At 35.1% G+C, this 22,655-nt stretch overlaps 3 protein-coding genes across 3 annotated transcripts; all 3 read left to right on the plus strand.

Moving 5' to 3' along the window:
• Window positions 1-3,534: 3,534 nt before the first annotated feature.
• LOC145591796 (uncharacterized) lies at window positions 3,535-4,431 on the plus strand. Its single transcript, XM_081648292.1, has one exon. The coding sequence runs from the start codon at window positions 3,535-3,537 to the stop codon at window positions 4,429-4,431; it is 897 nt and encodes a 298-aa protein (XP_081504418.1).
• A 600-nt stretch (window positions 4,432-5,031) lies between these two features.
• On the plus strand, window positions 5,032-7,756 carry LOC145591797 (uncharacterized). Its single transcript, XM_081648293.1, has 4 exons — window positions 5,032-5,585; window positions 6,504-6,954; window positions 7,270-7,494; window positions 7,706-7,756. The coding sequence occupies exons 1-4, from the start codon at window positions 5,032-5,034 to the stop codon at window positions 7,754-7,756; spliced, it is 1,281 nt and encodes a 426-aa protein (XP_081504419.1).
• Window positions 7,757-11,997: 4,241 nt separating this feature from the next.
• On the plus strand, window positions 11,998-20,688 carry LOC145591464 (aminopeptidase M1-like). Its single transcript, XM_081647926.1, has 19 exons — window positions 11,998-12,294; window positions 12,403-12,548; window positions 12,838-12,940; window positions 13,384-13,570; window positions 13,665-13,758; window positions 13,854-14,007; window positions 14,113-14,217; window positions 14,321-14,437; window positions 14,524-14,637; window positions 15,590-15,772; window positions 16,115-16,370; window positions 16,471-16,592; window positions 16,663-16,760; window positions 17,936-18,113; window positions 19,316-19,430; window positions 19,522-19,589; window positions 19,672-19,746; window positions 20,002-20,079; window positions 20,191-20,688. Exons 1-19 carry the CDS (start codon window positions 12,064-12,066, stop codon window positions 20,371-20,373), a joined length of 2,607 nt encoding a protein of 868 aa, XP_081504052.1. The 5' UTR covers window positions 11,998-12,063; the 3' UTR covers window positions 20,374-20,688.
• Window positions 20,689-22,655: the final 1,967 nt, after the last annotated feature.

Raw genomic sequence — 22,655 nt, forward strand, 5'->3', positions numbered from 1 at the left:
ATACCAATATTTCAGATGTACAAATTGAATTATAATTTTATTTAATAAAATTACTGTATTAGACTTTAATTATAAAAAATTATCATATAAATTTATTTTTTATATCATAATATTTTTTGGAGTGAAGAAGTAGTTTAAAGCGTAAAACATCCATTTATAATATATACTAATCGATTAAAATTATATACTCCACAATCTAATAGAATGGAGACATGTCAATTAGAGTTGGGTTATGAGTTATCTCGGATTGGGTCACTTCAGGTTACGAGTTAAGAAATGTTCAACCCTTGCCCAAAGTCTTGGGTTCTAGTCAATCCAACGTGCTTTGAACATTTATTTTATTTAGTTTATTTTATGAAAACTTTTTTTTTTAATTTTTTTAATGTGTTAAATCTAACATTTTCACCAACATTATTATTAGCCATTACATGCCTACCAGATAGCAAATCGTCAGAAAATCACATCAATTCCTAACTAATTTTGTATCAATGATATATTTTAAAATTTGACATATAGATTATAAATTTATCTTAAAATTCAATAAATAAAGGGGAGCTTTTTCCCTAGTTTTTAGAGAGCCACGTAGGATTTAATTTTTTCAGCGCACCACGTAGGATAATAAATTTTAGTGGTAGCCAATTAAATACGAGATTATTAATTTCTTTTAGAATTAAATAATTTAAATGACATATAAGCAAAATTGGCGAATGAGATTTCCAATTTAAATTAATTAAATATAAAATATTATCTTTTGATATCAGGAATTTTATCTAAATCTATAACAAATTTTACCACATAAATATGTATATAAAAAAAATATTTTAAAAAATTCAAATAAACCATGCATCGCACAGGCTTCATCTAGTATATATATAAAGGGGAGTTTTTGAAGGAGTTCTGTCTTCGATAAGTGCAATTACTAGATATATCAAGGATCACTATTATGGAGATAATAAGTTTGTTCTTTTGGGTCGTCATTATCTGTTGCTAGATTATGATCAATGGTCTTTGGGCTAGTCAAATAATCCAAAGCCTACTAAAATGGATCATATGAGGTCACACAACAAGAGTATTGGGTTAAGCAAGTAAGAGGCCCATTAATGGGCCTCATGAGCAATTAACTAATCATGAAATGGATTGGGCTAGCATAGTTAGATGAGAATTAGGTTTTGGGCTTTTGACATGGGCTCTTATTTAGAGATGGGATCTATAAATAAGATCCATGCTTAGGGTTGCATGCAAGCAGTCATAATTCACACACTGTATTTTGACATGAAGGCAACCAATCCCAAAACCCTAATTCCTCTTTCTAACTCACGGCTATCTTTCTCCTCCCCTCGTCCGTACGGCCGGCCACCCTTGGTGGCTCGTGTGGTGGTTCGTGGTGGTTCATGGTGGTTCGTTGCTCGCTCTTCTCCGTAGAAGGTCAATTGAAGGGTTCAATTGCAACTAACTAGCATTAGTGGAGGTCTTAATATGTGCCCGTGGACCAAATAGAGGAATCATGCTTGAAGTTCTTTATCTCCCATTGTTCTTGCTCAATCGCATGTGGAATCACGCTTCAAAGGTACAATTATATGTTCTTTATGCGTTATGCATTAGATCTTGGGATTAGTGCTATATAAATATGATTCATGTTTATTCCGCAATTAGTACCTATAATCTCCTGCAGTTTTTTTCCGAGTTTTTAGAGAGCCACGTGGGATCTAATTTTCTTAGTGCGCCAGGAATGATTTTAAATTTTAGTAGTAGCCAATTAAATAAGATATTATTAAAATCTTTTACAATTAAATAATTCAAATGCCATGTAAGCAAAATTGGCGAATGAGATTTTTTTAATTTAAATTAATTAAATATAAAATATAATCTTTTGATATTAGGAATTTTATCTAAATATATACCAATTTTAGCACATAAATTGAATATATATATATATATGTGTGTGTGTGTGTGTGTGTGTGTGTTTGTGTGTGTGTGTGTAATTCTTTATATATAGTGTATAGTTCTATAATATGTATCGCGCTCTTACAAAAATTAATGATATCCTACGTCAGAATATTCTAAATTAAAAGGGATACACCTCTCACATAATAATGTTTGTATCAATGATATGTTTTAAAATTTGGCACAGATAAAATTTTATTTTAAAATTCAATAAACAAATCGGGCATCACCACCAGAGTTAAAATTCCAAATAGGCAATCGTGTTTCAAAAAAAAAAAAAATCCCAATATTCTAGAAGCTGAAGACTTACTTTTGAACTATGGGTTAGGAATAAATTATATGAGTACTAAAATTGTTAAATAACAATAAAATCGTAAAATTAAATTATTCGTCCGCTTATGAACATTTAAAGCCACAAAACATTAGTGAAAATGTCTTTGAGAAAATAATTATTACTCTATAATTATTTTATAAGTAGTCAATTAATTTAGGATTTTTAAAACCTAAGGAAATATATTGTGGAGGGAACTCAGGGCATCGCTCGAGGTACGTACTAATCTATCTATACTAATATACTAAAGTAATTCCAAAATAGTTCTTAGATTACACGTGTCAACATCATATTAAAAAAATTCCCTCCAAAAACATTTCTTTTTGTTGTCATTTTTTTCATAAAAAAATAAATAATAATTTTATCAAGATAAAAAGATAAGATATAAAAATCAAATTATTTTAACTTATATAATCCTTTTTTCAATTTAATAGAATTAAAAAAAAAAAGTTTGTTTCATATTGATAATTCCAGTTATTGACGACTAAGTAAATTATTATACAAATTTTATTTTTCATGTTATGCATAAAAATAATCCAACCATATATTAATTGAAAAACCCGAGAAACTAGTCTATACTTACTATATACTAAAGTAATTACCGTAGGGGACACTTGGCATAATTTTGTGAAAATTTTTTCCTGAAAAATGCTATTTTTTTTAAATATTAAAAAATAAAAAATATTTTAATAAATTTTATTTATATATTTGTTACATAAGTCATTTAATTTTTTTTTTCAATTAATTCTATTTCAATTTACTATTATTATTAATAATCATGCTTTATAAATTCCTGTATTGCACGGGACCAAAACTAGTATGTAACTAAAAGACACACCAGCAATGACATGTGTCATCTCCTGATGTATCCTTAAATATTTTTTTAATTAAGTAAATCTATTAATTAATAAAGAAACAAATCATTTACAAAATTAATACTTTGTTTTTTTTATATATATATACATATCATATTAATGTAGTAATATAATTATTGTATTAAAAATAAAAACATTTCACATATCTTTCTACAAAAATCTGGCAACTATAAACCAAAATTAATTAACTTAAAATAATTTATGACCTATTTTACAACAAAAAAGATTTTTTGCCTACTTTTGTTTAAGTTGTGTATTAGAAGCTACAATTAAAAAAATTCAAATACCAAATCTCCCTCGAAAGAAAGGGCAGCCTTCCTCGAAAGAAAGTCGTCTCTCCGCCGCGAGCGACCTTCCTCTACTTTGTCAGTCTGCTCTTCGGCGATGGCTGACGATCTGATTCAGAAATGCTCGACCCTTCGCATTGACGATGATGACGAAGGGGTGATTGATCTAGGAGAAATTGATTGTGAACAATCGAATGAAAACATAGACGTGCTATTAATTAGGCGATTATGTACATCGCGTCCATACAATGTCGAAGCTTTCAAAAGAACTATGATAAAAGTTTGGGCTCTGACTAGTGATTTGGTGATTAGGGTTATCAGCCCTAACTTGTATGCATTTCAATTCTTCCATTGGAAGGGTAAAGAGAAGATTTTGAAGGGCAGACCATGGTGTTGGGAGAACAATTTGCTAGTGTTGAATGAAATTGAAGGCAATGAGCAGCCAGACCGTGTGAACCTTATGCATTCCCCTTTCTGGATTAGAGTGATGAACTTACCCTTCAATTGTAGGTTCGATGCTTATGTAAAGGCCCTAACAACGAACCTTGGAGAATTTTTGGAGATTGAAGAAAACACTCTAGGACTGGGGAGATACAGACGTATCAAACTTCTGTTGAACATCAAAAAACCCTTGCGCGGGCATCAATGGGTGAAGGATAAAAGAGGTGAAGAAGTTCGTATTGAATTCAAATACGAAAGATTGCCGTATTTTTGCTTTACGTGTGGTATAATTGGCCATTCAGAGAAGGATTGCACTTCAGTCTTAGAGGAAGATAAGATAAAGAAACTAGGGTGGGGGGTGTTTTTTCGAGCTTCACCAAGAAAGGGAGTTCAAAAGCACATTGATGAACTCAATCAGATTGTGAATAGCAGAAAACAACTATTCATTATGAAGGAGAAGGATGTTTCACACTCAATTAATGAAATTATACAAGTGGAAGGGGAAGGTGTTGAGCGGGGGGAAAAGAGCAGTTTCAAGGGGAGAGTTTTCTGATGTTGGGATGGGTGTGGAGGGGAGGGAGGCAGGGGAGGTTCAGCTAGTCATTACAGAGGTAGGGGAAACTCCTCAAGGGAAAGGAGAGGGTACGAACAAGGAAGGTGTGGAGAGTGCTGAGAAGGTGGGTGGAGGGAGTATTTCTAACCAGAATTTTATTTTTGGTGCGGGGGAGAAGTCAGGGGGTAAGAAGGGATGGAAGAGGCTGCTTAGGGGGGAAGGGGAGGCAGAGATGGAAGTGGATGATGGGGAGGGTCTTAAAAAATTTTCTGCTCAGAAGAGAATAGGGGACGTAAATTTGGAAGATAGTGCAAAGGGCAATGAAGGAGTAAGGAAACGAAGGAAAAATAGTTCCCATACACCCGTGTCACCTGTTTTTCCGACGGAGGTTGGCGAGTTCCAACCCCGTCAGTTGAAATGAGTCTCTTATCTTGGAACTGTCGGGGTGTGGGCAACCCTTGGATAGTTCGAAGGCTCCGTAAATGGAGTAGAGCAGTGAGCCCGGATTTAGTTTTCATCTCGGAAACTAAAATTAGTAAAGAAGCGGTGGAAGGTATAAAAAGGAAAATTGGTTTCACTAGTGCTTTTGGGGTTGCAAGTATGGGTAAAGTAGGAGGTCTATGCTTGTTTTGGAATAAAGACGATGTTGATTTTACTCTTGTTTCATTCTCACAAAATCATATTTGTGGGGATGTTGTTAAAAATAATGAGAAGTGGAGAATTGTAGGCATTTATGGGTGGCCAGAGTCGGGTAACAAACACCAAACGTGGCATTTAATTAAACAGCTATGTGAGAGTTCCCCGTATCCGATTTTGTTTGGAGGGGATTTTAATGAAATCTTGTCTTACAATGAGATTGAAGGGGGTGTGAGCCGTGAGAGAAGAGAAATTAGGGGATTTCGGGATGCCCTTAATGCTTATGAACTTCATGATCTTGGGTTCAAAGGGCAATGGTGGACTTGGGAACGAGGGAGAACAGTGAGCACAAGGATTCGAGAGAGGTTAGATCGTTTTCTTGCTTCTCCCTCTTGGACTCAGTTGTACCCGAGAGCTACAGTTGAGCATCTTCTAAAATTTTGCTCCGATCATGCGCCCATTGTCCTTCGTTTGACCCCGAAAGCTAAGAAGAGGCGTAAAAGTATAGGAGTTTATAGGTACTACGCAGCGGAAATAAACATGAATCATATTCATACAGTACCTAATCCAAGGATCTAATGCATAACACATAAAGAACAAATAATTGTACCTTTGAAGCGTGATTCCACGTGCGATCGAGAAAGAACAAAAGGAGATAAAGAACCCCAAGCGTGATTCCTCTACTTGGTCCACAGGCACAGATTAAGACCTCCACTAATGCTAGTTAGTCGTGACTGAACGCTTCAATCAACCTTCAACGGAGAGGAGAGACATACTAACCAAGAACCACCACGATAACCACCACACGCGCCACCAAGGGGTGGCCGGCCGTACGGACGTGAGGGGAGGATGAGGGCCGTGAGTTGGAGAGAGGATTAGGGTTTTGGGATTGGTTGCATTGATGTCAAAATTCACAGTGTGTGAATTATGACTGCTTCTTACAAACCCTAGGCATGGATCTTATTTATAGATCTCATCTCTAAATAAGAGCCCATGTCAAAAGCCCAAAACCTAATTCCAATCTAACTATGCTAGCCCAATCCAATTCATGATTAGTTAATTGCTCATGAGGCCCATTAATGGGCCTCTTACTTGCTTAACCCAATACCCTTGTGTGTGACCAATATAGGATCCATTCTAAAGGGCTTTGGACCATTTGACTAGCCCAAAGATCATCTCTCATAGTCTAGCAACAGAGGATAACGCCCCAATAGAATGAACTTATTATCTCCATAATAGTGATCCTTGATATATCTAGTAATTGCACTTATCGAAGACATAATTCCTTCAAAAAGAACCAAGAGTTTTAAGTTCGAAACTGCTTGGCTCTTTGATGATTCATGCGAGGCGGTAGTGAGAAAATCTTGGCAGCAGGCGAGTGAACAAGATGTTTTGGGGAAGCTCGGTATGACTAGTAGTAGCTTGACCAAATGAAGCAAAGAGAAGTTTGATGGGTTGGGAAAGCAGATTGAGGAGGCCGAGTCTGCTCTTAAACTTGTGCAATTGGAGAATATCTCGGCAGAGACTTGTGAAAGAAGTGCCCAACTTGAACAAATCCTTGATGACTTACATCGAAAGCAGGAAGCATATTGGTATTTAAGGTCCCGGGTTCTGGAGGTTCGTGATGGGGACAAAAATACAAGCTACTATCATCATAAGGCGTCTCATAGGAGGAAAAAGAATATGATCGAAGGGCTTTATGATGAAGAGGGAATTTGGCAAGAGGATGATGAATTATTTGAAAACATTGTAAGTGGATTTTATTCCAACCTTTTTGCTACTGACGATCCTTCCAGTGAGGCTATTCATGAAGTTTTGAGGCATGTGCAACCGTGTATTCCCAAGGAGAGCAATGATAGGCTCACTCGGCCTTATACTAAGGAGGAAGTATTTGCAGCGCTCTAACAAATGCACTCTTGTAAAGCTCTCGGGCCGGATGGTATGCATGCTATTTTTTACCAAAAATTTTGGCATATTGTGGGTGATGATGTTTTTAATTTTGTCAGTAATATTTTATGTGGTGTGTCTACTCTGAACCATATAAACAATACTAATATTGCTCTTATCCCGAAAGTGAAATCGCCCACTAGTATGTTAGAATTCCGGCCTATAAGCCTTTACAATGTATTGTATAAATTAGTTTCAAAAGTGATTGTACTACGTTTGAAATCAGTTCTCCCGGCTGTTGTGACTGAAAATCAGAGTGCCTTTGTTCCAGGTCGTTTAATAACTGACAATGCTCTTATTGCTCTTGAGTTGTTTCATACGATGAAAAATAGAAGTCGGAGTAAGAAGGGTACAATTGCTTTGAAACTAGACATGAGTAAAGCTTATGACAGAGTAGAATGGGGATTTTTGCGGAAACTTCTCCTCACGATGGGTTTTGATGGAAGATGGGTCAATTTGATAATGCATTGTGTGTCTTCGGTAACATACTCTTTTATTATTAATGGAAGAGTGTGTGGTAAGGTGTCCCCTACTCGGGGTCTGAGACAAGGGGATCCACTCTCCCCCTATCTCTTTATTTTGGTGGCGGATGCTTTCTCTCATATGTTAAACAATAAAGTCAAAATTGGTGAATTACATGGGGCGAAAGCAAGTAGGAGTGGGCCTGCTATATCTCATCTCTTGTTTGCAGACGACAGTTTACTCTTTGCTAGAGCGACAAGACAAGAATGTGAAGCTATAGTTGATATACTCAACAAATATGAAGTAGCATCGGGTCAAAAAATTAATTATGAAAAGTCGGAAGTGTCTTTTAGTAGAGGGGTAAGCTAGAAGCAACGAGGAGTTAGTTGAGTTCCTTCATATGCGCACGGTTGATCATCATTGCAAATATTTGGGAATTCCTACCATAGCAGGGAGATCGAAGAAAGTCATTTTTAGAGCACTCTTAGACAAAATATGGAAGAAGTTACAGGGATGGAAAGAGAAGTTGTTATCAAGAGCCGGAAAGGAGGTGCTACTTAAGTCAGTCATTCAAGCCATTCCAACTTATTTGATGGGTGTGTACAAATTTCCAACCTCGGTGATCTAATGTATCCAATCGGCCATGGCTAAGTTCTTTTGGGGTCATATGGGTTCTCAGAGGAAAATTCACTGGAAATCATGGGATGTGATGTGTACACTAAAATGCCTTGGGGGTTTGGGTTTTAAAGACTTGGAAGTGTTTAATGTTGCACTTTTGGGTAAACAAGCATGGCGGCTTGTTCATAAGGAGAATTCCCTCTTCAGTAAAGTTATGAAAGCTAAGTACTACCCAAATTGCTCCTTCCTTGACTCTTATTTGGGGAATTTGGGTAGCTACTCTTGGAGGAGCATATGGGGTGCAAAAGCTTTACTAAAGGAAGGTGTGATTTGGCGTATTGGTAATGGGTCCATGGTTAATATTTGGAGAGATCCCTGGGTGGCGGATGCGGAAGGGAGGTTTGTGACAAGTACGGAGGTAGATGGGTTGAATAATGTGAGTGATTTGATTAATTTCTCGAAGATGGATTGGGATGAGGAGCTTATATCTTCTGTTTTCAATGAAAGGGATACGAAATGCATACTTTCTATTCCCCTAATTGAACACGCTCCGAATGATGCTATTACTTGGGCATTTTCGAAGGACGGTTTGTACTCGACTAATACCTCCTACATGCTAGGAAAAGGTTGCAATTTTGACCAATTTCATAAAGCATGGGTTGAACTTTGGGGATTAGATACAACACCAAAGGTAAAGAATTTTATTTGGAGGGTTTGCACGAATACTTTACCAACTAGGGGACCGCTGCAATTTCGTCACTTGATAGATGAAGCTACGTGCCCTTGGTGCAGGGAGGGTGATGAAACAGCAACCCATATGCTGTTTGATTGTAGGAGAGTTCATGAATTGTGGGGCGAGTGTGGGTGTGCTGAAGCAATTCCACAAGAAGGTGAGGACATGTGTGATTTGATTGTGAGATGGGGGCTGCTTGGGGCAAAAACGCAACACAAGGCTGTTGTGCTCGCGTGGGTAATTTGGAAGGAACGCAATGATCAGGTCTTCAATGGAATAACAACTCTGAATGAAATTCTCATTGCTCGAGTTCATAAGGCAGTGGAGGAATTTGGGTTGTACAGCAAGAAAGTTTTTGCCATTACAACAAACAAGGCTAAACCCAGCAGTAGTAAGTGGAATGCTCCTCAACTCGGGTATGTTAAGAACTCAAATGCTTCTTTGAGTGATGAGGGATGGGTTGGGATGGGAGTTGTGGCTCGTTACTGGGATGGTAAGGTGCTGGTGGCAGCTACTCGCAGAGTTAGAGCTTGGTGGAGTCCAGAAGTGGCAGAAGGAAAAGCACTCCTTATGGCTGTGAAATTAGCAAGAAGGTACGGCTACGAGAAGGTCGTTTTCGAGATGGACAGCCAAACCCTCGTTAATCGGCTCTTGAAGACTTCAACTTATTTGGCAGAGTTGGATGGTGTATTAGATGATATTCTGTTCTTATGTAGTGAATTTACGTACTTTTCTTGGTCTCATGTGAAAAGGGATGGCAACTATGTTGCGCATCACCCAGCTAAGCTAATGCCTTTTGGTGTTGAACAATCTTGGGTTAATCATTGTCCACCAATGATTTCCCCCTATGTACTCTCGGACACTTTGTCCATGAATTAATGCATTAGCTCGGCTTCCCCTTAAAAAAAATAATTCAAATACCAAATCAACCTATCACATACTTTTATTATTCCTCAACTAATTTATGATTTTAATATTTATCAATCAATAATCTTTAACTAATTTATGGCACGGAATCTAACCTTGTTGACAATTAAAGATATTCAAAGTTTTGTATTGGCATTGGTACTTCGAAAAAACGTTTTCACTTAAAGAGTTAAAAAAAAGAGTATTTAATAACCACTCGTTTAAAATTTCCATCTTACCTTCCTTTTCCTAAACAAGTCGAGTTATTTGTGTTATTTCAGGAAAATAGAAGATATACATCGTTAACCCACTTTTCCACCATTTTCTCTCCTCAATAATGGAGCATGAGAATTCTTCAATAAATAAAGTCAAGGAAATCAACGGAGGAGGTTAAGCTCATAAACTCCTACCATTAGGATAAACTATGCCCTTAGGGCCTGTTCAGTCTAGCTTAATTTAAGTCCAGTTTCTAATTTCCTTCTTTCATAAACAATTCATTTTAGCTCTATTCAGTTCAGTTCCTAAATTTCTTCTCACATAAACGTTTCATTTCAACTCTATTCAGTTTAGTTCAACCCTAATAAGTTCAGTTCATTAATAAATCGAAACAGGCTCTTAGTTTATATATATTTTAGGGTTTTTGTTAAATGAGATGGTGGTGTTGGGGTGTTGGCCTATTGGGTATAGTGTTTATTGTGGTGTTGGGTCTCATCCGCCATTGATGACGAGAAAGGAAGAAGGGATGTTGAAGAAGACAGAACTTACGAAAGGGTACAGAGGAAGAAAGTGAGTCAACAACAAAAGAAGAATAAGATATTGATAAGTTTGCTACTCTCTCGTTTTTAAATACTTGCTCCACTTTCCTTTTGTGGCCGTTTTTAAATACTTGCTACATTTCCTTATTTGGAAAGTTTTTATAGTATTTAATTCATTTCTCTCAACTAGTGGGACCTAATTTTATTACTTTTATATTCTCTTCCCTCCAATTTACATTCCACTAACCCCACTACCTCTACATTTTATTACTTTCTACAATTTATCCTAAAACTTCGTGTAAGGAGAAATGAAGCAAGTATTTAAAAAACAGAAGGAGTATTATTTACCGTATTTTCCACTATCATTCATCGTTTATCTAATTGAGTAGTTGAGAAATTGGAGCTCTTTAAAAAACACAACAACTTTTTTGACGAGCAGCAAAAATTTGTTGGAGCATGATTGAACATATAATTAATTTGTTGTCTTTGATTAAGTATAACGTGCTAATTGAGAGCACAAGTGTTAAGGGTCTGATGACTCTGATCATCCCTAGGCTTTTTTTTTTTAACTTAAATTATGAGGAAGCCTCGGTTACTCAAAATGATAAACGTTTTTTGTTAATCAAATGGCAAAGAAGTAAATAAGTTGCCTCGTTTTTTGTAAATTGTATTTTTATAATATATTTTCTATAACTTGCTAGCTGACATTTATGAATCTTTGTAACAGCAAAGTTAACGTGGCGTTAACTTCTAAAGCAACATCTCTTCTTCCTCCTCCATCTTCTTCCTCCTTCACCTACTTACTGCTCCTCCATTTACTTTCACCATTCATAGCTCGTGAACACCATACCACTTTCACCACCACATTATCGACGACTTTGCCGCCGATCTAAACGAAAACCCTAATTGAAAAGGGTGAAAAGAATGGTATGCTTAACCCTTAGTGGAAAGGTTCAAGTTCTCTAAAAATTGCACCACTCTAATGGTTTGAATTCTCAGATAGTTGTGGCCCACCTCCAATTGTCTTCTATGGTGGATGGTAGCTCAACTCGTATGAAGTAAAGAAGAGAGAGAAATTAGAGGAGGAGAGAGGAGAGAGAAATTAAAAGGAAGAGAGAAATATTTGACAAATTTTCCCTAACGTTGTCACCTAACAACGTTCATCTCTAATGACACTATTGCCCTTAGTTTTTCAGATGAAAGTACAACTTTGTCCCTTGATAAACAAATCACGTTTCTCATTCTGATAAACTTGAATTTGCTTTTAAATTATTTTTACTGAAATTAAATTACCTTTGATAAACTTAAATGACCTTAATAAACCACTATTTTTACTAAATTTAAATAATTTTTACCTATTACAATACTCGAATAAGGTGAAAAATATAGGGTGTTTAAGGGAATATATTCTTTTTCTTTTTCACAAAAACAAAGTGTACAGTACGAAATATTTGTACTCACTAAAAGTGTATAAATAAAGTAACCTTGTAGAATCCTTCAATACTTAGTTAATGACTTGAAGAAGAGAAAGAAAGAGAAAGAAAGAGATAAGTGAAAAAACAAGAAACAACAACAATGGCATCTTCATCCTACTCAGACTTCAAAGGCAAACCTCGTCTCCCCAAATTTGCTTCCCCAAAACGCTACGACATCCGCCTTAAACCCAACCTTCAATCCTGCAAATTCGACGGTGTCGTTTTAATCGATGTTGATGTCGTTTCACCCACTAAACTCCTCGTTCTCAACGCTGCTGATCTCAATGTTGATTCTTCCTCTGTTTCCTTCAATCATAAGTCATCTTCTCAGGTTATAATCTAATCCCACTCCATTTTAATTTTTGTTGTTTTTTGAAAGATTTGATTTTTCAGTTTTTGGGCTAATAAAGATTTGATTTTTTTTTTTTTTAAATTATAGGAATTTCGATCTTCTGGGGTAGGATTGGTTGAAGAAGATGAGTTATTGGTTGTTGAATTTGCGGAAGAGCTTCCTCTTGGAATTGGGGTTTTGAATATTTCTTTTCAAGGAACCCTAAACGATCAAATGAAGGGCTTTTATCGAAGGTGGGTTTATTTTTATTTTTTTTAATTAAAAATGTTTTTAATGGGTTATTATTTGTTATTGCATTACTGATTGTTTAATTTTGAGAGCCCAAAAAAAAAAAATCATAAATTAGTTAGTTAATCAAAGTGTTTGATTAGTTGGCCTTTATTATGAACTTTGAATTAGGCATGCAATGCACCCATTGAACTGCATTAGCTTCTTATGAACTGTTAATTTTTGTTTTGGGTTGCTAAATTTTGATTCTTTGTTTTATTTTATTTATGTTTGTTGTTATGTTCAATTGTTCAGTGTGTATGAGATCAATGGGGAGAAGAAGAACATGGCGGTTACTCAATTTGAACCTGCTGATGCACGTCGATGTTTTCCGTGCTGGGATGAACCAGCTGCCAAGGTTTTTTCTTTCTGTTTCTTTAGGGTGCTGATGTATTGGGGTTGCTTAGATTTGTTTTACCACCATTGATGTTTGCTATGTTTACGTGCTATGCTAGGTTTCCGTTGTGATTAGAAGCATTGTTTGTGTAATTCTTACTTAGTGTTATTTGACACTTAGGTTAATCAGAAGAGTTTCCTTAAAATAGCTTGTTTTGACACTTGGAGTTGGATTTTGCCATGACTGCTGTCAATTTGAATAACGTGTTCAATTGTCTGTTGATGTTGTCGTAAACTTTTTTCTTGGTAATTTGCATATTGAGAGTGATATAAACGGATAGGTGAACACCAAGTTGTCAGAAATGTTAAGTCTTAACAATTTTGATGTGACGTTGTAAATTGCTTTCTCTTGTGTTTGTGGCCTTTGGCTTATCATCTGACTTTGTCCATCTCTCATCTGTTTAGGCTACATTCAAGATTACCTTGGATGTTCCATCAGATCTTGTTGCACTCTCTAATATGCCTGTCATTGAAGAAAAGAAAGAAGGAGATCTTAAGACGGTTTACTTTGAGGAGTCACCAATTATGTCGACATACTTGGTTGCTGTAGTTGTGGGTTCGTTTGATTTTGTTGAAAGTCACACATCTGATGGTATACTAGACCTGACATTTTGTTGCTAGTGATTTTAATGAATTACATTTCAATAGATCTTTATATATGACCATGTTTCTTTCATATTGTGAAGGTATAAAAGTTAGATGTTATTGTCAAGTTGGCAAGTCAGACCAAGGGAAGTTTGCTCTGGAGGTCGCTGTTAAGACACTTGAATTATATAAAAAGTAACTTGCCCAACTCTCTCTTTTCTTTGATGGCTCCAAGATTTTCCCATGTTTCTTCTGTTTTAGTGTTAATTTACCTTTTAACACTTTTAAAGGTATTTTGATGTGCCGTACGCCCTACCCAAATTGGATATGATTGCTATTCCTGATTTTGCTGCCGGGGCCATGGAGAACTATGGTTTGGTCACATACCGTGAGAATGCATTGTTGTATGATGAGAAGCACTCTGCCGCTGCTAATAAGCAAAGGGTAATTTATTTGTTTAGCTGGATGATCACTAATTCACTATAACTTGATCTTGTTCATTGCATTACCTCCCTTGTATATTCAGTGATAAAGTTCTTTTCTTTTAAGGTTGCTATTGTAGTTGCTCATGAATTGGCTCATCAATGGTTTGGAAATCTCGTGACTATGGAATGGTGGACTCATTTATGGCTGAACGAGGGATTTGCAACATGGGTATTCTAAATTTATAACTAATCAAAGCAATTTTCTATTTATACTGCAATACAAATTAATATTTCAGTTTTAATTATATTGAACTATTATTGGCTGTCTTCAGGTGTCCTACTTAGCAGCTGATGCTATATTTCCAGAATGGAATATTTGGACTCAATTTCTTGACCAGACTACTGATGGGCTTAGGCTGGACGGTCTTTCTGAATCACATCCTATTGAGGTTTTGTTTTGCTTATTGTTTGCTTTTCTAGGTGTAACAGTGTCTGGAAATTCAATTTATAATGCTAAACTGTGTCTTACCTCCAGGTGGAGATTAATCATGCTAGTGAAATCGATGAAATATTTGATGCCATCAGTTACAGGAAAGGCGCGTCTGTCATCAGGATGCTTCAAAGTTATATTGGTGCAGATACATTTCAGGTTTGGTCCTGTTGTGTCCACATAATTTCTGAATTTGCTATAGGTCTTTGAATTTTTGTTTTCTGTTGTTTTTGGAAGTGCATGTTGTTACAGCTTCATGTTTATGTTGTTTTGAATTCTTGTTTTCTGTTGTTTATGTTGTTCTTCCTCAGAACATCATGCTTCTAGAATCTGAACTCTACATCTTTGTTGTCTTTGTAACCGTTTTGATTTCTACTTTATTCATCAACTGTCTCAAGGGTCCCCAAAATAGTATAGGGTTGCATTCAAGGTTATTAAAATCGGGATTCTACTTTGAATCGGAAGGGGCTCTCAGAATCGAATCGTAGAATCGTAAGATTCTACGGACATGCATAATCAAGACGTCATATCCAAATTTAATTGAAAATTTTTAAATTTTAAGTTTAAAGCCTAATTATTAATAGAAAATAGTTGTTTATCCACTAAACAACCAATAATTGACAATATATACTTATAAATAACGTTGTAGGCATGTTTAAACTTATAATGTTTTCGCTAGTTAAGAGAAATATGTAGAATCGGGTAGAATCCTAAATCGAATCGTATGACATACATAAATCGTAAAATCGTAAGATTCTAAGATTTAAATCGGGATTTTAATAACAATGGTTGCATTAATTGGCATAGTAGAAATGAAGAATCATTTGTCTTCACATGCTCTATGGAGTAATTTCGTATTAGTTAGGTAGTTCTGACATTCTATTATGTGATTTTGATTGCTAGAGACCTGATTTGATTATTATACTTTGCCTCGTTATTGCATGACCTTCTAATGTGGTTTTTCTCTATCAAAAGTATTCTTTGGTCTCTTTTACATGGCTGCTTGGTTAGACATCATGATATGCCCTTTATACTACTATATGTCTTCAACTTTCATTGTTGCTCAATGTTGGATGGTTTGGCTTAAGTTTATCTTAATTGCTTCTACCAGAGAGCTCTTGCATGCTACATAAAGAAGTATGCTTGCTCAAATGCAAAGACTGAAGACTTATGGGCTGTTCTTGAGGAGGTATCAGGCGAACCGGTTAAGGAACTAATGAATTCATGGACACAACAGAAAGGATATCCTGTTGTTTCCGTGGGGGTCAAAAACCAAAAGCTGGATGTAGAACAGGTGCAATGCTTGCAATTAAATAATTCTTTCAGTACAGTGTTACACTTGGAATTTACTTTGTTTGCGTCATACTTCCTCCTCTTTTTGTAAAGTGCAACGTTTCCTCTTTTTAAATAGTTGTGTAATAAGTGTTAACATCCCTACTTTTTGCTATAGTCTCTTGACTCTCTTCTTATCTCTCTTTTAATTGCATTGGACCACTTTTTTGTCTCTCTCTATCTCTCTCTGTACAACCTCTACATGTTGCACTTACAAATAAAATGGGAGGAAGTATATAGGTTTTGCATTAGGTAGTTTGTTCTTGCATTGGTTTTAGAGCTAACGTTGTGCAATTGATGACAGTCACACTTTTTGTTGAGCGGTTCTCCTAGTGACAGCCAATGGATTGTCCCAATCACTTTATGTTGTGGATCTTACGATAACCATTATAGTTATCTCCTGAAAGAGAAGTCTGGAAGTCTCGATATCAAAGACGGTGGTTGGGTTAAGCTTAATGTAGACCAAACAGGGTTTTATAGAGTGAAATATGATGAAGAACTTGGAGCTAAGCTTCGACATGCTATAGAGAGTGGCCAATTGTCTGCAACAGATAGATTTGGTATGATTTTTTTTATTTTTATTTTTATTCTGGCCTGATTTTGCCATTTCTAGTAAAGAAGTAATTTTGGAATGTTTGACATTAAAATTCTTACCAACAGGTGTTTTGGATGACTTGTTTGCCCTGTGTATGAGTGGTCAGCAATCTCTGATAACTTTGTTGACTTTGATTGCATCATTTAGAGAGGAAACTGAATATACTGTTCTTTCCAATTTAATAAATGTAAGTTCACAGTCATTTGTGATTGAAGCAACTCACGCAAAACCGTAATTTTGTATTTCTGTTTCCTTAGATAAGCTACAAAGTTATGAGAATAGTTGCTGATGCTACACCTGAATTAGTTGATAACCTCAGAAAGTTCTTCATCAACCTTTTTGAGTATCCAGCAAGGTTAGTGTCTTTTATATGAGATCAAAATGAGTATATTTATTTATGCAGGTAACAACTGTTACATTTATGACAATCTTATGCATTTGGTTGGAGCTACTTGATCAAACTTTATCTGTTTTGTGCTATCCAGTTGTTTTTCTTTAGGATGTAATATATTAGTCTTAGGATTTAAGGATGTAAACAATCCTATTCTGGTGACCTTAAATTGCTCTTCTGGCTCATTCTTTCCTAAAATTGATTCCACGAGAAGTTCCTAGAGATAGTCTAGTCTGCCTCTTTTCAGATATGTGCGAGATCTAGAAGGTAAATAATTATAAATGTTGGAATCGGAGGATTTAATGGTGCATAATCGTGTAGAGTTTTAACTTATCAATGTATAATTGTTTGGAAAATTTACACTCCCTCTGTTTATAATTGATTGTCCTATTTGGAATCTTTAGACATTTTAAGGATCTATGTTAAATAGGATGAACAAATAAAAACAGAGAGAATAACTAAAATAAACTACTATCTTAAATGGATGACAATGTTTTAGAAGAGTAATAGACGCTGGTATTATTTAGTAGTAAATGAGGGGTAAAAAATATTTCTTTGATGCTACCTTGTAAGCAACAAACACTGGGATTATTTTTACACATAGATGCTAAAGTTCCTTCTTTTTGTGTTGGATAGTTCTATGATTTATGGACAATAACTTCAGATTTGAAGTTTGATTTCAATACTTAGCATTTAGAATCTTAAAGTGTGAATTATTTGTGCACACTGAGCCGTGATGCTTTATCACCAAATATGTAGTTTGTAGAGCTAGAAATATTTGTCCGCCTGAGCCTTGATGCTCTAAAAATGCTGCTTTTTGAGCATGGCCTATAGGTGGAATCTGTAGTTAAGCAACCATGGTGAAGTTCACTCTCTTTTTATTTTATTTTTTATTTTATTTTATTTTTTTTTAAAAAATATAAAATACTATGTTGCTGAAGTTTTTTTTTTTTTTTTTTTTTTTTGGCATGTGTGGGGTAATATGAGTTGACAGTCTTGTCCCATGCTTGTTTTGTTAGTTAACTCGCCAATGCTTGGGAAATAATGGCAGTTTGATTTTGACTCTGCCTTTGCCATTGTGGCTTTGCTTATTTTCTTCTTGATTATTCTATATTAAAAAAATAAATAAAAAATCGTAGGAAACTTGGCTGGGAGCCCAAGTCAGGTGAGAGCCACTTGGATGCTATGTTGAGAGGGGAGCTACTAACTGTGCTTGCTGAGCTTGGGCATGAAAGTACCCTGAATGAAGCCATTAGGCGCTTTGATGCATTCTGTGCTGACAGGGATTCACCGCTTCTACCACCTGATACAAGAAAGGTATTTTATCTCATAAATTTGAGTTCTTTGTATATGTCCATAATACTCTCTCTTTCTCTCTCTCTCTCTCTCTCGTCCAATGCTTGAAATATCACATTTACATGATTTTATTAGAAGATGCTTTATGATCGTTTACTTTTTCATCACTTCATCTGAGTATATATATTTGGGTAAAAAACAAATTCTGGATGGGAGGGAGAATGCATAAGTCCAAAAACTGGGGCAAACTTAGGGTTACATTGGTGAAAAGAAGTGAAGCCCATGGAAACCTATATCTACCTTTTACCCTGATTTGACAACTGTGCTACCAAAGATAAAGCATTGGAATAAAATTATAAGTGAAACTACAAGAGGAAATAAGGGCTACCCATGCTCAATTTACAGTTAGGATAGTCCAAGTAAGTGAAAATCGGTTGAATAAAACACACTCTAAGTCCATTAGAGGTCATTAAGCCCTATATCATTCAAAAGTTTGTATAATCGACCCAATAGTTGCCACAAAAGTAAAGAAAAACCAGTAAGCAAATGAGCACTGTGCCAATCCTATTTGTTCCTTCCATTTGTAATCAAAGAGTATATTAGGGAAAGTGAATCTCAATGAGAGAAACTAAAAAAACAACAGGGATTCTAATTTTATAATAATTTGTCACTTTTCAAAAAAAAGTATTCTGGAATGATAGAATGAATGATTAAAAATTGGAAATTTTGGAATGATGCATGGGGAATTCAATTTAGTGGAAAATTGTTTAAGAGATTGTATGCAAAAGAAAAGGGTGGTATATTTTTGCACATTCACCAAAGAAATTGAGGAAAATTGATGGAATAGTATAACCATATATGGAAAAATTCCAAATGAGAAGAATTTTTTAACCTTCCTGATTGGGAAATAGATTGACAAATAGGATTGGAGGGAGTAGTGTTTTTCTTTCTTGACACACCGTTATACAGCTGACATATCTACATCAAATCACATTATTAAAGGACTTCCTAGCTCTACCTTACATCTGCATTTGTGGCCGGTCCTTGTATTATGAACACTTTGCTATCTTGTGTCTCATCTGCTATATATTAGGTATTTGGTGAATCAGATCTTTAGGGCCAAATTAGAACATGTTTTTCACATATATTTCCTTTGCCAATCCTGGCCGTACTATTTAAATCTCAATATCTCATAATGGTCGTGTGTTTTGTGAATTGTGTAGGCTACATATACTGCTGTGATGCAGAAAGTCAATGCATCAAATAAGTCAGGTTATGAAGCTCTTTTAAAAGTATACAAAGAGACTGATCTGAGCCAGGAGAAGGGACGTATAATAGGTAATAGTATCACCTCGTTGCATAATTCTGAGGCTACCTAGCTCACTCATTGACTTCTCTTTTTTTTTTTTTTGGTGTGGGGGAAACATAGGTTCACTGGCTTCATGTCCAGACCCAAGTATTGTTCTTGAAGTTCTCAACTTTTTGTTGTCTCCTGAGGTAAGCTAAACCTAAACTTTTGATGTCTGATTCCAAATGATGCAATATCTAGATCTTGATTGTTAAAACATAAATTGTGAAGGTTCGAAGTCAAGATGCTATTTTCGGACTTTCAGTCAGCAAGGAAGGGCGTGAAACTGCTTGGAAATGGCTTCAGGTTATTCCCATACTACAGTGCTGGAAATCTTATTCTTCATCAGTGTATTTGTGAAATATTTGATAGATCGCTTTGATTAAGTTTATGAGTAGTGACTATGTATGAACGACTTCGTTTAGTTTAGACAAGGGTCGTGTATGTCATTGCTTTTAAAAAAAAAAAAAGCAAATTCTGATTTTGGTGACAATGTGTTTGTGTGTGTATTATTTTTACTAAATGTTAGCTCAATTCTTTTTTCACCAATGCTGCTTACAGGATAACTGGGATTACATTTCAAAAACATGGGGCTCTGGCTATCTGATCACCCGCTTTATCAGCGCAATTGTCTCACCAGTATGTCTCTTTCCCTCTCTTTTATTTGATTTGGAATTGCTCACTTCAAAGCATTTGCCATATTTTTGCTTTGGTTTTTTGCTGACGAGTATTCACTTTGGAATTCCACAGTTCTCCACACTTGAAAAGGCAAAGGAAGTCGAGGAATTTTTCTCAAGTCGAATGAAGCCTACGATTGCAAGAACCTTGAAGCAGAGTCTTGAGAGAGTTCAAATTAATGCAAGGTGGGTTCAGGCTGTTCAGAATGACAATTACTTTGCACAAGTTGTGCAGGAACTGTCACATAGAAATTGATGAGCTCCGGTCCAGCCTCCCGGTCTTGAAAGGAACAGGTGGAGTGGTGGAAGGTACCCCAAGAATAAATTTGTGATTGAAACATACGGGTTCGAGCTTGTTTGACCATGGCTTGATCATTGGGGGGTCCTGTATGTTTATTTACTGGTCCGTGTTTGTTTGACCAACATGGTTTGTGTTTGTCTAACTTTTTTTTTTAAAAAAATATTAGTAGTATAAGTTGAGCTTCTTTAGCTTAAAGTGATTAAAAATAAATAGTGTTTTTAAAGGTTAGCATTTCATTTTAATTAAAATTTAAAGGTACTTTTTCCTCAATTTTTTCTTCTCAGTAACCAATCAATCAATAATCTATACAAAAAAAGACATGTCAGCATGACCTCGCTCTTGTTAGATGATTAGTTGCATAATCTGTCCATTAACCATTAACTAACCAATTAATCTTAATTTCCATTATAATTAATGTCTCAATTTGCGTTTCCTGAAATTATGTTGATTTGCATTATTAGAATGGCTTGTTTAAGATTTTGAGTCATTTTAGCCCTTAAAGATCCAATTTGAGGCCAAAGTTGGCAAAAAGATTTAGAAGTGCCTTGATTTGTGTGCTCGAAACTCTATCTCAATTTATGCACTGAGATAATAGCTTAGTTTGATCCTAAAATATCCAAATTGAGGTCAAACTGGGCAAAAAAAAATTACTATAAATGTCTCAATTTGTGTGCTCGATTTATTTTTTCAATTTTTATGTTGATAAAATTTCTCAGTTACAATTAGGGGTTCGTGTTGATTCTAAGGATTCAATTTGAAGTTATCATTGACAATTAATTACCATAAACATCTTGATTTGCGTGCCTTGGTTTGAAAATGGACTAGTTAGGTTTTGAGGGTTATTTAAACCTTTAAGATTCTAATTTGAGGTCACATTTAGCAAAAAAAAATTCTTAAAAACAACTCGATTTGTGTGCTAGAAAGTGTCTTGCTTTAAATATCTTTCTTTATCGGGAGGTTAATTGTTCGATTAAAATTTTGGGTTGTTTCGATTATTAAAATAATAAATTTGCAATTAGTATTATGTGTATCATGGTGGACCTAGAAATAGGTGCACCACGTCTATACTTTTAAACATTTAGTAAAAAAAAAAAATTGAACATTTTTGAAAAAAAAATGAACATTTTACAAAAAAAAAATGAACATTTAGTAAAAAAAATATGAACACGTCACAAAAACTGAACATAAACATGCAATTTTTATGTTCATATTTTATAAAAAAAATGTTCATTTTGTATACAATAAATGTTCAGATTTTTTGAATAAAGATTGATTCATAAACAAGTCATACGATATCTACAAAGAGATTATAATCTAATAAATATATGACAATTGAATCATAAAAACATTATTTCAGCATAGCTACGAATCTACGATCGTTGTTACAAATCGTACTTTCTTCATACCCTCTTTCATATCGCTGTGATTTACGGCCTTCTTCGAGGGGGTCTATCGATCTGTTGTAGTAGTGAAAAAAATTTACGTCTGATTCATCTGATTGTAATCGAAGGATTAACCTCTTTTTCGATTCCGCACAAATCTTCATCCATGAAACAACTTGTACCATAATAAACTCAAAAAACAAAAACAAAGCCCACCACAGGGGCACTTACTACTACACTCAAACCCACTATAGGGGTACTTAGAAGTTATAACCTTCAAAGAGTGTAGTTTTTTTTGAAATCAATAACAAGAACATAAAGAAACTAAAGGAAAAAGGGTCGGAAATAGCCAAATTTCTCTAATATTTTTTTTTGAAGAACCCTTAATAAATGTTCAGTTTATATTACAAAACTATTGAATTATTACGAGTCAGACAAACTTCTTTCAAAATTTGTGAGACACGTAATAATTCAAAATTTGCAATTGTTCAGATTTTATACTAAATGTTCAAATTTGTTATTGTTCATATTTTTTTACTAAATGTTCAAAAGTATAGGCGTGGTGCATTGTGATTGTTCAATTTTTTTTTACTAAATGTTCAAAATTTGCGATGTTCAAATATTTTTACTAAATGTTCAAAATTTGCGATTGTTTAGATATTTTTATCAAATGTTCAAAAGTATAGGCGTGATGCATTGAGATTGTTCAGATTTTTTATAACTAAATGTTCAAAATTTGCGATGTTCAGATGTTTATACTACATGTTCAAAATTTGCAACTGTTCAGATTTTTTTTACTAAATATTCAAAAATATAGGCGTGGTGTACCTATTTCTAGGTGCACCGTGGTGTATC

The sequence above is a fragment of the Chenopodium album genome, chromosome 18 (assembly GCF_948465745.1).
Source record: "Chenopodium album chromosome 18, dcCheAlbu1.1, whole genome shotgun sequence".
NCBI classification, from domain to species: domain Eukaryota; kingdom Viridiplantae; phylum Streptophyta; class Magnoliopsida; order Caryophyllales; family Amaranthaceae; genus Chenopodium; species Chenopodium album.

Excerpts from the sequence above, each read along its gene's own strand:
- LOC145591464 (XM_081647926.1), top strand. The coding sequence starts at position 12,064 with ATGGCATCTTCATCCTACTCAGACTTCAAAGGCAAACCTCGTCTCCCC. Across the intron at positions 14,218-14,320 it reads ACGAGGGATTTGCAACATGG|GTGTCCTACTTAGCAGCTGA; the intron begins GTATTCTAAATT and ends GGCTGTCTTCAG. Across the intron at positions 18,114-19,315 it reads TACCACCTGATACAAGAAAG|GCTACATATACTGCTGTGAT; the intron begins GTATTTTATCTC and ends TGAATTGTGTAG.
- LOC145591796 (XM_081648292.1), top strand. The coding sequence starts at position 3,535 with ATGGCTGACGATCTGATTCAGAAATGCTCGACCCTTCGCATTGACGAT.
- LOC145591797 (XM_081648293.1), top strand. The coding sequence starts at position 5,032 with ATGGGTAAAGTAGGAGGTCTATGCTTGTTTTGGAATAAAGACGATGTT. Across the intron at positions 5,586-6,503 it reads AAAAGTATAGGAGTTTATAG|CAAAGAGAAGTTTGATGGGT; the intron begins GTACTACGCAGC and ends GACCAAATGAAG. Across the intron at positions 7,495-7,705 it reads TAATGCATTGTGTGTCTTCG|ACGACAGTTTACTCTTTGCT; the intron begins GTAACATACTCT and ends TCTTGTTTGCAG.